Below are 11,651 nucleotides of genomic sequence, written 5' to 3' on the forward strand. Positions count from 1 at the left end.
CGTGGCACTCGGCGTCCAGCTCAGCGCCCGCGGCCTGTGACACATGTAAACCCCTGGCCTCCCCCCGACTGCCCCTTTGCAGTTACTGCCACTTGGAGGCCACCTTCAGCGTCTACGTCTACGGGGCCTTGCCCCCGTCCATCATCCCGACGATGGTCACCGTCATCCCGCTCATCGTGGCCATCCTGCTGTCCGTGTGGCTGGCCTACGTGACCCCCAGGCTGCTGCACACGCAGAAGGGCCTCAGGCTCAAGGCGTTCTGGAAGAGCCTGTGCCGGCGATGCAAGCAGCTTTGCCGGCGCTGAGCGCACCCCAGGGGAGCCCAGGGCCCTCCTAAAATAAAGCGTTCCCGGGCTGTTCTGTTTTCCCGACGCCGCCTTCGCTGCCTCCCTCCGCATCCTCGGCACGTGCCCCCCCCCCTCGGCTGGCACAGGAGGTGGGCAGAGGGAGACGCCAGCCGGCACAGGCATGGGGGGGAGGGGCAAGCCTCTGCAAAGCAGGAGAGGACAAGGCCCAGGACAAGCGGGGGAGTCTGTGGAGGACAGTGACCTTGGGGCGCAGACCCTATTGTGTATACAAACACGTACGTGTGTTGCTGTGTGCACAGACAAGCTGGAAGACTTCCCAAGGCTGCACACGTGCGCACACACATGCCCGTGCGTGCAATGCACGTATACACCCATAGTGGGTGTTTACCTAGGACGTGAGCCCACGAGCGTGCGTAGATACCACACCTGGAATGCACATACGTATGGAGAGCAGGCACACAGGCGTGCACGGGCATGCTTGTGCACACGTATGCACAGTCCTCCTCTTACCCATTCCGTGGTGGTCCCCCCCCATCCCGAACCCCAGGTGGCATGGGACGGGCACCCCATCCTAAGTGACAGTGTGGGTGCTCCGTGACTTTCCTGCTTATTCGTCGGTTAAGGACGTATATTGTGTCGTCTTCGGTTGTCCAAGAGTCGCGATCCAGGCGTGGGAAACCTCCACTCACACATGTACCCCGCCCCCACCCCCCTGTGGGCATCTCTGCCCCATGGACCCTCCACGTCAGGTTGCCAGGGGACGTCTGAATTAATCTTCAAGGAAACCAAACCCATTCTCTTCCGTCATCTGCCAGGGCCTTCCCTTCGCCGAGTGCCCTGGAGTTTAGTCCCAAAGATACTCCAAATGGGGCTGCGGGGAGAGGGGGCTGGGCGGGGGGAGTGGGCTCCGGGCTTCTGTCCAGGCGCGGAGCAGGGCCGGGCGGAGTACGCACAGACCGGGCCACACAGGCCGCGGACGGTCCCGGCAGCTGCTCTCCGGAGCTTCGGAGTCAGGGTTCCGGGAGGGGGGCCCACACCCAGCCGCCCCCGGGGCTGCCCCAGCAGAGCCCAAGAACCCAGGTCCTGGGGCAGGAAGATCCCTTCCTCCTCTGCAGGGGGAGGAGTGGGGGGGCAGGCCGCATTCCCCCCGCAAGCCGCTCTCCACCACTTGGGACACGGATCCTTACAGAAATGGACAGCCTAAGCCCCCATCCCTGCTGGCTGACTCCCAACTTCCGGTGCATGGAGAGAAGGGGTTTAGGAACCCCGGGGACGCTAAGGCTCCCCGGCTCAGCTCTGGAAGCCCAGCACTGGGGAGGTGCCAAGGGGCTGCTAGGCCTACCCGTGTGACCCAGCGCGCCCCGTGACGGGGCGGAGGGGACGGTGCTCCACGGCCCGCCTCAGGCCCCCACGGTCCTCAGGCCCCAGTGCCACCAAGTTGACAGTGAGCCGAGAGGTCAAATCCATTTTAATGGGGGGCGGCTCCCAGGCCCTGCCTGGGCCCCGAGGGGGCGGTGCTGGCCGGGCCCGCAGCCTGCTTGCCCCTGCCTCCCTGCCGCCCCTTCTTGGTGGCCGAGGTGCCAGCCTTCCTCCTGCCAGGCGGCTGGGGTCGCAAGGCAGGGGCCGCAGTGCTGGTGGTGGACGGCCCTGTGCGGGGCACCGGCTCCTCATCGAGCACCTTGAACTTGAAGAACTCATCCACGTTGGACACGGCATCCAGGATCTCGGGCACACTGTAGTCAAAGGACAGCAGTTCTTCCGGCAGGTGCAGCGAGCGGATGTCACTGGACGAGTCGTCCCCGCCGCCCCCGCTGTCCGGCAGGGCGGGCCCAGAGGCCTTGCGCGGGGACCCCTCAGGCTCTGTGGTGCCCGGCAAGCAGTCGAAGAGTTTCATGGCATCTTCCAGAAGCACCTTCTCAGGGAGCACGAAGGCCCTGGCTGCCTCGGGGGTCCCGGCCTCACCCCCTAGCGGGGCCGCCTCTGTCTCGGCCACCTTGGGCTCCCCAGGGCCCGGCGGGTGGAGCAGGGCCGGCGCGGCCCCGCTGCCCTGCGGCTCCTTGGGGGGTAAGGCCAGGGGCCCGCTGGGCCCGTGGAGCTGACTGAGGCGGCCCTGGAGGTGGCTGTAGGCGCCAGGGGGCAGCGCGGCCTCGGCGGGTGGCGTGAGGACCACCGGGGGCAGCTTGTTCTCCTTGGGGGCGGGTGGGGGCGGCCCTGGCTCCATGAAGGTGGGGGGCCCCCCATCCCCCACAAAGCCCAGAGCCTCTGGCCCCTCGGGGGGGAAGTAGGGGATGAGGTACTGGGCACCCTCGGGCCCCGACGGGTAATGCGGGTAGGGTGGGGGTGGTGGGGCTGGCACTGGAGCCTTGAGGTAGGGCTGGGGCTCTAGGAGGTAGGTGCCTGGTGAGGCGGGGCCCCCTGCCGGATCCCCGGGTGACCCCCCACTGCCCACTGCCGTCAGCTTGTAGAGGGTCGACTGGCCGAAGTCGGTAGTGACCCACTCAATTCGGTAGATGCGGGGGTCAAAGAAGCACCCGCAGGGTGCCATCTGGAAACCTGTAGGGAGAGGGAGGGGAGGGGTGTGGGGGAGGGGGTGCAGGGAGGGGGCCCTGAGTGCAGCTCTGGGTTCCCCCCTCCCTGTGACGAAGGGTGTGGGGGAAGGAATCCAGGCCAGGGAGTGGGCCCTGAGAGGCGCTCTGGGACCTCCTATGAGGGGAGGGGTGTGGGGCGGAGGGGGCGAGACACAGCTCAAGCCTGCAGGGCCCATCTGGGGACAGGAGACATGCCTTTGAGGCCCATTTGAGGGATGGGGACACAGCTCCTACCCCTGGGGACCCATCTGGGAGTCAGGGGCCCTGGGCATCGTTTGGAGGGGGGCTGTCTGGGAATGGGGAGCACAAGCTTTTCACCCTTGAAGGCCTATCTGAGGGACGAGAGACACCTTATCTTCTGGGGGCCACTTAGGGTCAAGGGCATGGGCAAGACAGGCTCCATCCACCCCAACCCTCCCCTGAGGGCTCGTCAAGGGTTGTGGGGGGACAGGTACCTGCCGGAGGGGTTGGAAACACCTCTGTCTCTGGGTTAAGGGGCTGATACAGATTGGAGGAACCTGGGGACAAAAGCAGGCAGGTGGGTGGGGTCCTGAGCCCTGGCCGCCCCCCCTCCCCCGGCGGGCATCCCCACACCCTCCCCACACCCAGCGCCCTCCGCCTCGTACCCACAGCAGGAAGAGGCTCCGTGCAGGCTGGGGCGGGCTGACTGCCCGGCCCCTCGGTGTCATTGAGGCCCCGGGGGCTGAAGCCTTCCTGGGGAGCTGTGGGTGCGTAGAAGGATTCGGGGTGCTGCATGGGGAGGCAGGGGGCACAGCCCGGGCAGGCCGGGAGGGCAGCAGCGGGGAGAACGGGTGGCCCACCCTGAGAAAAGGTTCAGAGTCCTACAGAGTTCTGTTTGCCCGGTTACTCCGGGCGGCGGGTTCCAGGCTGTGGCCCGCCCACTGGTCCGGATTCCGGGTATGGGGTGGGGGAGGTGGGCAGACAGCAGACCAGGAGACCAAGGCGGCCTGAGACAGGCCTCCTGGTGGGCTGGGCAGGCCCCAGACTCCCATCTGCTGCCTTCCAGCAACACTCTGGACTATTCCAGACCCCCTTCCTCCAGGCAGCCCGCCTGGACCCACACCCACAAAGGCCAAGGCCCCCGCCTTTTGAGGGCAGCAGCGGGCTGGGCCCGAGGGGGCGGGAGCTCGGGACTCTTGTGGATGAGACACGAAAGGGAACCGAGGGAGACAAGGATGGCTTGGTGTGGAGTCACAGCTGACCGGAGCGGGACGGGGAAGCCTTGGGGTGACAAAAAGGCCCGGATTTTAAAAGAATAAAATTTATTGTCTTCTTGTGCAGCAGGAGAGCCCCGGGCCCTCAGATGCCCCCTCCAGCCCGCACGGCTACTTGTACGCGTTGGCCTTGTGCTTGGGCAGAAAGACGAAGTTGGGTGGCACAGGCCCGAGTAGCATCTCACTGTGAGGAGGGCGGAGGGCGGGGTCAGGAGTGGGGCCCGCTGACCCCCCACCCCGGCCCCAGGCCTCCCCCACCGCAGCACGACTGACACCCCCTCCCCGCCCCCAGGCCTCCCACACCGCAGCGCGACGGCTCCCTGGCACCTGATTCACCTGATTCGGATCCAGTCGTCCGCCTTCTGGCTGGCCATGAGCGTTTCCAGGTAGTCGCGGCCCAGGTAGTAGGGCGGCCGCTCGTTGATCCTCTGCGGGAGCCGCTCCAGCAGGCCCACAGGCACGTACCTGCGGAGACGGGCGCGGGGCGGAGTCAGGCCCAGCCGTCCGCGCACCCCCCTCCGCGTACACGCGCCCCCTCCCACGGCGTGCACGGCCCGGCGCCACCTGCACAGGAAGGAGAGCCACTCGAGGAGGAAGCGGCGGGTCTTCTCCACGCCCTGCGTGTCCGAGCCCCAGTGCTCCAGGCCGTAGCGCGTGAAGTCCTGCAGGACGGCCAGGCGCTCGGACGAGGAGATGTCCCAGTGCCGCTGCTCCTTGATCTCCGTGAACAGCCACGGCTTCAGCAGGGCACCGCTGCGGGCGGGCGTCGGGCGGGCGTCAGCCCGGGGTTAGCCGGGGCCGGTCCCTGCCTCCCAGCTAGGCTCCCCTGACCTTCGAAGCCCCAGAGCTCCGACCCACAAGGGCACCAATGACCGCCCTCCCCCTCACTGCCAGTAGGCAGGACCCCGTCTTTCCGCCCCGCGTCTTGGCAGAGCCACCGCCTGGGGGCAGAGGGCGGAGTGAGGCAGTGAGGCTGCGGCGGCGCGGGCCTTCATGCAGCACCAGCTCCTTCCAGCCTCCAGCTGGTTCTGTGCCCCCCATGCAGAGCACGCTCACCGGGCGATCATGATCCCGGCGACGCCGGTCTGCATGGCGCGGTTGGCATCTTCGTACGACAGGATGTCCCCGTTTCCTGAGGGACAGAGGCTGGGGTCTCTAGGGGTGCTCTAAGGGAGTTCCTGCCAGCCCAGCGACACCCGTGGGGGCAGGGAAGGGTCCCGGGTGGGGCGTGGGTCCAGGCGTGTGGCCCGAGAGAGCAGGGCTGGCGGGAGGTCCGGGAGCCGCAAGGCAGGGGACCCACCGAACAGGGGCATGGGGCTGGCCGCCATCACACACTGCTCGATGTACTGCCAGTCGGCCAGCTTGGTGTAGCGCTGCTCCCGAGATCGGCCGTGGAGCTGAAGGAGAAGCCACGCACGGGGAGGGGGAGAGGATCCCGGGGGCGGAAGTTCAGACACAGAGAGAGAGACCCAGAGAGATCAAGAGGGACGGGCTGAGAGGGAGAGACAGAGAGACAAAGAGACAGACAGAGACAGAGATGAAGGGAGAGCCAGAGAGCAGGAGGGAGAAACGGGAAGAGAGAGGCCGTTAGGAAGGGCTGCGGGGCGCTCCCTGGGGCCCCGACGCCCTTCCCGCCCCGAGACCCACCGTGACCAGGGCCGCGCCCCAGTCCCGCAGCTCGGGCAGCAGCCGGTGGGCCAGGTTCACACGCTCCTGGACGCCCGTGCGGATCTTCACGGTCAGGGGCACGTCCAGCACCTATGGCAATGGCTGAGGTCAGCGGGGACCCAGGGCGGGGCCAGGGACAAGGCGGGGCTGCGGACAAGGCGGGGCCTTCAAAGCACGAACCTGGTTCATGCCGCGGACGATCTGCTGGAACTTGGCCGAGCGGTTCATGAGTGCACAGCCCCCGCCCTGGGAGAGACGCGCAGCTGGAGCGAGGAGCGGAGACGCGCCCGACGCCCTTCTCTGTCCGGACGGGCGAACCGGGGCACAGCGCCGCCCACCGGTCCCCAGATGCTCAGCAGGGGGCAAGGCCAGGTCCCCAGCTCCCGCCCCACCCATGCTGCGGGGTCTGGGGCCCAGCGGCCCCTACCTTCTTGTACACGAGGTCAATGGGGCACCCGACATTGATGTCCACGAAGTCCACGTCGATGGTGCGGTTGAGCAGCTCGGCACACTTGGTCATGGTGTCGGGGAAGGCGCCCTCCAGCTATGACAAGTGAGGGAGCGAGTGAACAGCTGGTCCAGGCTGCCCCGCCAGCTACGGGGACGCGGACGGTGGCCTCCTCTTCCTGAAGGGGGCCCAGGCCAAGGCCCTCAGCCATTAAAGGGACATCAGGTCAGCACTCCGGCCCACAGCTGAGGCAAGAGGGGTCTGGGAGTGACCGAGTCAGAGACCCGACCCCGAACCCGGCTCTAAAACCAGGCACCCAAGAGCCCCTCCCCCCTCCCTCGGGGAGCACCAACCTGGACGCCAAAGATGTCCTCGCACTGGTGGCGTTTGAGCAGAGCCCACTCAGACGTCTGGCCTTGCAGCAGGCTGGTGCACACGGCCATCTCCCCACACGTCACGTCAGCCCCGAAGCGTTTGCAGATCCGCCGGAAGGGCAGGTTCCCGCACTGGGGGTCGCGGGGGTAACGCGCACGCGTGAGGGGGGGGACCCCCGTTATCCCCACCTCAGCCCCCAGTACCAGCCAGGCAGGGGCGGCCACTCGGCACCGTCGGGCTGACCTACCGTGGTGAGGGGGGCCAGGTACAGTTTGCCACTGATGTCCAGCTGCAGGGGAGCAAACAGCAAAGCTGGCCCCTCCGGCCTCGCCTGCTGGGGGGGCTAGTGGGCGTCCCGCCCCCAGGCCCGCCCTGCCAGGCCCCGCCCCCGGCCTAGCACAGGCCCCGCCCCACCGAGCAGCCCTCCTCCTCCCGGCCTCTGCTCAGAGACCTCTGCTCCAGTCAACAACTGCCCCCATGAGGGCCACCCTCCGCGTTCTCCTCTGCTGCACAGCTTCGACCCGACTGTCAAAACTGCACCCCAATGCCCCTTCCTCCAGGAAGCCTTCCTCTCTGCCTTCCTCCATCTCAGCCCTGACTCTCTGTCCAGCTCTTTCTGGCCCCTCGCTACCAGTGCCCTCAACCAGAAGCCCCAAACGCGTACCTTTCTCTTCTCACAAGGCCGCAGCCTGACTACATCCTCATCCGTCAGCGGCCCACGGGTCCACACCGAGCCGCTGGGAAGGCCATCAGCGTCTGGCCCCAGGAGGGCCTGAGTGTCACCACTGTCCTGTCCAGGGGCATTTTCGGCCTCCGTGCCCTTGGGGAGCTCGGCAGCGGGGGCGGGGGCTGGCATCTGGCCCCGGCTTAGCTGACGGAGGGCCTGCTCCGCGCGCTCGAAGTGCACCTCGCGCTTTCGCAGCTGCTGCTGCAGGGCCTTGTCCAGGCCGTTGCGCACGGGCGGGGCCTGGACCCGCTCCTCCTGTACCAAGTTCTGGCCATCGGGTCCCAGATGGGCCCCAGCGAAGCGGCAGGTCACACCATAGGGACACCTGCCAAAGGTCTCGAAGAGCACACAGCGGGGGCCCAGGTCCGATGGCTTGGTTTCCAGGTAGCGGCCCACGTCATGCAGGAAGCGGCAGCGGTCCCCAAACAAACACTTTGCGGCCGATTCCTGCACGGGGAGTGAAGATGCTATGAGGGAGGATGGGGAGGGCCCGGGACAGCCTGGCCGCCTGAATGAGGACCTCAATTCCATCCCCTCCCTGGGTGCCTCGGCACCATCATCAAGCCTCAGTTTGTCCAGCTGGAAGATGGGAATAATAAGGACACTCATGTCATAACTTCCTGAGGATCGAGTGGGGGCGGAGCGGCTCAGACTGCGGGTCTCTAGGACTCTCAAGCGACAATTACTCACCTGGACCAGGGAGGGGCAGAGCCTATTCTTGTCGTAGTGGGTGGGCTTCATGTGGGGCCGGCCTTTGTTCTGGCCCCGGGCTCTCTTCTGAACCTGCGGCTGCTCCCCAGGTTCAGCCGCCTCCCCCGTCTGCCCATCTTCCAGTCGGATCCGCTTGGACTCAGGTTCAACCAGGTCATTGCCACCAGGGTCTCCTGCCTTGGTTTCCTGGCTGGGCTTCTCCTGCCCTTTGGCTTCCAGGAACTCGTGGAACTGCTCCTTGGTGGTGCGGTATCTGCCGGCAGAGGTGGTGGGAGAAAGGGCTTGTGGAGGGAGTCCATTCTTGTGCTCAGATGCAATGCACGATGGCAAAGGGGCTGAGAACACCTGTCCCTGTCTATGTGCTTTTTAAAAAATTTTTTGGGGCGCCTGGGTGGCTCTGTCGGTTGAGCGTCCGACTTCAGCTCAGGTCATGATCTCACATTCGTGGGTTCGAGCCCCTCGTGGGGCTCTGTGCTGACAGCTAGCTCAGAGCCTGGAGCCTTCTTCGGATTCTGTGTCTCCCTCTCTCTCTCTGCCTCTCCCTGCTCATGCTCTGTCTCTCTCTGTCTCAAAAATAAAACATTAAAAAAAATTAAAAAAAAATTTTTAAATGCTTTATTTATTTTTGAGAGAGAGAGAGAGAGAGAGAGAGAGAGAGAGAGAGAGAGAAGGCGTGAGCAGGGGAGGGTCAGAGAGAGGGAGACACAGAATCTAAAGACAGGTTCCAGGCTCTGAGCTAGCTATCAGCACAGAGCCCGACGCGAGGCTCGAACCCACTAACTGCGAGATCATGATCTGAGCCGAGGCCGGACGCTTAACCGACAGAGCCACCCAGGCGCCTCCGTGATTACGTGCTTCTGCTCACGCGAATTGTACTACTTAGAACTCGCCAACTGTGGGCCCGGGGCGCACTTCGAGACCACAGGCAGGACCCGTCTTGTCCCTGGGTCCCACTGCCCAGTGTCGAGCCAAACTACAAACAGACATGAACGTCCCTGGCCACTTTCGGCCAGAGAAAACTACATGTCCCTGCATGCCTTTCAACGGGGCCACATCCGCCACATTCCCCAGCGTGCCCTACGGCCCTCGCTTCAGACACAAGCCCCTGCCCAGGACTGAGGTTGGCTGGAGGTGCCCCAGTGCCATTCCCGCCGTACGCGGAGACTACAGTCCCCAGCACGCACTGCGGCCCCGGCCGCAAACCCTGCCCGCCCCGGCAGGCACCGTGGGTCCTCGGCGCACGTGACAGCCCCCAACGCGTGCGGTGTCCGAAGGCGCCGCGGTCCCCGTGGCGGTGGAACGGGCCCAGACTGAAAAGCCTGCGAGCTTCTCGTCGGGGCCGCTGCCCCGTCGCCCAGCAGTGACCGCTTGCAGGTGCCGGGGAGACCTCGTGAGGCTCACCCCCGGCGACTCACTGAGCTTTGATGGGCGCCACCCCCCGTTCCGGCGCACTGGCTCCCGAGTCGCCGCCGTCACCACTCTCTGCTGGGGCCTCCGCCGCTCCCTCCGCCATCGACCCCCCTCACGCTCGCTTTGGAGTGTGGCGGGAAGGCCTTCCGGGTCGCGAGTGCGTCTCCGCGGTCGTGCTGGAGAAATGCGCATGTGCTGGGGCGCTCCAAGTGACGCCTTTGTACAAGCGGCGATGCGCGGGGGCGGGGCCTCTCGGAGGCGGGGCTTTGCGGGGCGGGGACTCGCGGGAGGAGCCACGGGTCCCGTGGTCGGTGGTACGGCAGAGTCGCTTGCGGGGCGGAGAGATGCTTCTGGACTCTCCCGCCGCGCGCTAGCCGCCCCCGACGGGCCGCAGTCGGCCCACAGGCGTGTTTAAAATATTTTAAAGCTGGAGCTTTAAAACAAACTTAAATTCCACCACCTTACGCGCGGGCGTTCATTCAACAGGTAATTAGTTGAGTGCCCGCGTGCCAGGTGCTGTCCTAGATGCCAGAGCTACAGCAGCGACTGAAACAGACGAATTCCTGCCCCTGAGCGCTCGCCTGGGAGCCAAGGTGTGGGCGGAGCGGTTTGTCCCCCGTCGCTGGCCTCGGCTGCCCTCTGTAGGACAGGCTGGGAATAACGGTGGAATTGGAATCCAAAACTGGAAGCCAGGGCTGTCCTTGCTCAGCTGTGCCTGGGCCAGAGCTCACTCCTCCCTCCCTAGATGCCCGTGCTCCTGTCCGATGAGGGTCCACCAGGAGTCTCCCCGCATCGTCCTACTGGCTCTCCCGCCCCCTAGGGAGACAGTTGGATAGGTGGGGAAACTGAGGCCCACAGAGGGCTGCCTGAACGTAGCCTCCCCTGGCTCTGCCTTGCGATGATGGCCTGCTCTTTCTGTGTAACGCAATCAAGGAAGGCTTCCTGTAAGGGGAGGGGAAGGGACTGTGGACTGGCCATTGATAACAACTTGAACACTAATGAGGTAATATTAATTGCTTATTGTAACAGAGTAGTATTAATTGTTTACCAGTAACTAAACAATTATTGAGCGCTTCCTTCGTCTAAGCGCTTTTCTTGCATTAATTCACTTATTCTACTCTCTTACCTTATGTAAAAGGAACAGGCATTTATCCCAAATCCACCTGAATCCATGGGTCCCAGAGGTTGCTGACCTGGGACTGCTCCACCATTCTGGGCCAGAGTCACCCCCTGGGGCTCCCCCTGCAGCCTGTGGGTTTCTCTGTCCTGCTCACTGGCCCTCCGGAGTCTCTCTCTAGTCCATCCCCTTTCTGGGCATCAGTCTTCCATCCTGCCCCCAACAGCCCAGCCTCCCAGCCACAAATCTGACCATGGCCTTCCCTGCTCCCAGTCCTTCCATGTCTCCCTCCTGCCCCATCCCTGTACCACAGCCCCCAAGTTCCCACAGGACCCAGCCCCCGCAGCCTTCCCCTCCTTCATTCCTCATCACCCCTCAACTCAACACCAAGTTCACTCCAGACCACCCCTGGGCCAGGCTTACCTCTCAGCCTCTGCATGTGCTGTTTCCTCTTCCCTGCTCCCAGTTACCTTGTTCATCCACTCACCCTCTAGTTCTCTGGTCCTCCTTCCTCCTCCTCCTCCTCTTCCAGAAGCCTCTCTAACTGCACTCTGCTGGGGATGCTGTGCCCTTCAGGCTCTGCCACACACCTGAGCGCCCCCCAGGAATCACGGCCCCCATCATCCTGGTGCTGCCTGGCCACATACCATCTGCCCACCATACTAGGAGCCCAGAGGGGGTGGGAGTTGGGTCCACCTCAGTCACTCCGTGTCCCCGGCACTCAGCACCAGGCCTGGCACACAGTAGGTGCTCAGTGAACACTTGCCAAGTGGATGCATCTTTTCTTTACTGCTCATTTATTTCTAAGAAAGAGAGTGCAAGTGGGAGGAGACAGAGGACCCTAAACTGGCCCCGCGCTGACAGCAGCCACCCCGATGTGGGGCCCGAACTCACGGAATGGTGAGATCGTGATCTGACCCAAAGTCGGACTCCAACCGACTGAGCCACCCACGGACCCCTGAATGAATGCGTCTTATCATGGCTGGGAGACTGAGGCACAGAGGGGCAGGGACGTGCTCTAGGGGACCCTGCCTTCACTGAGGCTGTGGCTGGGATGAGAACTT

At 64.6% G+C, this 11,651-nt stretch overlaps 3 protein-coding genes across 5 annotated transcripts in view; 1 reads left to right on the forward strand and 2 right to left on the reverse strand.

The window, feature by feature from the left end:
* The window catches only part of CATSPERD (cation channel sperm associated auxiliary subunit delta), a 39,945-nt gene extending 39,574 nt beyond the window's left edge, over nt 1-371 (forward strand). The window contains exon 22 of the mRNA XM_029918433.1: nt 83-371. Coding sequence (XP_029774293.1) covers nt 83-305 — 223 coding nt within the window. The 3' untranslated portion in view covers nt 306-371. The remainder of the gene's footprint in view (nt 1-82) is intronic.
* A 1,386-nt stretch (nt 372-1,757) lies between these two features.
* Nucleotides 1,758-4,062, reverse strand: PRR22 (proline rich 22). Its single transcript, XM_029918022.1, has 3 exons — nt 3,523-4,062; nt 3,352-3,414; nt 1,758-2,861 (listed from the first exon to the last, which is right to left on the reverse strand). Exons 1-3 carry the CDS (start codon nt 3,650-3,652, stop codon nt 1,777-1,779), a joined length of 1,278 nt encoding a protein of 425 aa, XP_029773882.1. The 5' UTR covers nt 3,653-4,062; the 3' UTR covers nt 1,758-1,776.
* Nucleotides 4,063-4,162: 100 nt separating this feature from the next.
* On the reverse strand, nt 4,163-9,665 carry DUS3L (dihydrouridine synthase 3 like). Of its 3 annotated transcripts, none has more exons than XM_029918018.1 (13): nt 9,476-9,664; nt 8,040-8,313; nt 7,287-7,796; nt 6,870-6,911; nt 6,601-6,753; nt 6,227-6,343; nt 5,980-6,045; nt 5,779-5,889; nt 5,432-5,528; nt 5,188-5,263; nt 4,696-4,884; nt 4,468-4,596; nt 4,163-4,315 (listed from the first exon to the last, which is right to left on the reverse strand). In XM_029918018.1, exons 1-13 carry the CDS (start codon nt 9,571-9,573, stop codon nt 4,243-4,245), a joined length of 1,935 nt encoding a protein of 644 aa, XP_029773878.1. In that variant the 5' UTR covers nt 9,574-9,664; the 3' UTR covers nt 4,163-4,242. The 3 variants fall into 3 exon arrangements, with proteins under 3 accessions (XP_029773878.1, XP_029773880.1, XP_029773881.1); XM_029918021.1 differs by having other exon boundaries at nt 4,225-4,315; nt 4,459-4,596; nt 9,476-9,665; XM_029918020.1 differs by lacking the exon at nt 6,870-6,911.
* Between the last annotated feature and the right edge of the window lie 1,986 nt (nt 9,666-11,651).

The sequence above is a fragment of the Suricata suricatta genome, chromosome 12 (assembly GCF_006229205.1).
Source record: "Suricata suricatta isolate VVHF042 chromosome 12, meerkat_22Aug2017_6uvM2_HiC, whole genome shotgun sequence".
NCBI lineage: Eukaryota > Metazoa > Chordata > Mammalia > Carnivora > Herpestidae > Suricata > Suricata suricatta.

What these genes read in the sequence shown, in the direction of transcription:
- PRR22 (XM_029918022.1), bottom strand. Translation starts at nt 3,652, where the DNA reads ATGCAGCACCCCGAATCCTTCTACGCACCCACAGCTCCCCAGGAAGGC. An exon ending in GGAGCCTCTTCCTGCTGTGG is followed by an intron (nt 3,415 to 3,522) that starts GTACGAGGCGGA and finishes TTTTGTCCCCAG; the next exon opens with GTTCCTCCAATCTGTATCAG. An exon ending in GTTTCCAACCCCTCCGGCAG is followed by an intron (nt 2,862 to 3,351) that starts GTACCTGTCCCC and finishes CTCTCCCTACAG; the next exon opens with GTTTCCAGATGGCACCCTGC.
- DUS3L (XM_029918018.1), bottom strand. Translation starts at nt 9,573, where the DNA reads ATGGCGGAGGGAGCGGCGGAGGCCCCAGCAGAGAGTGGTGACGGCGGC. An exon ending in GGCCTTGTGAGAAGAGAAAG is followed by an intron (nt 6,912 to 7,286) that starts GTACGCGTTTGG and finishes GCTCCCCTGCAG; the next exon opens with CTGGACATCAGTGGCAAACT. An exon ending in GCCGGGATCATGATCGCCCG is followed by an intron (nt 4,885 to 5,187) that starts GTGAGCGTGCTC and finishes GCCCGCCCGCAG; the next exon opens with CGGTGCCCTGCTGAAGCCGT.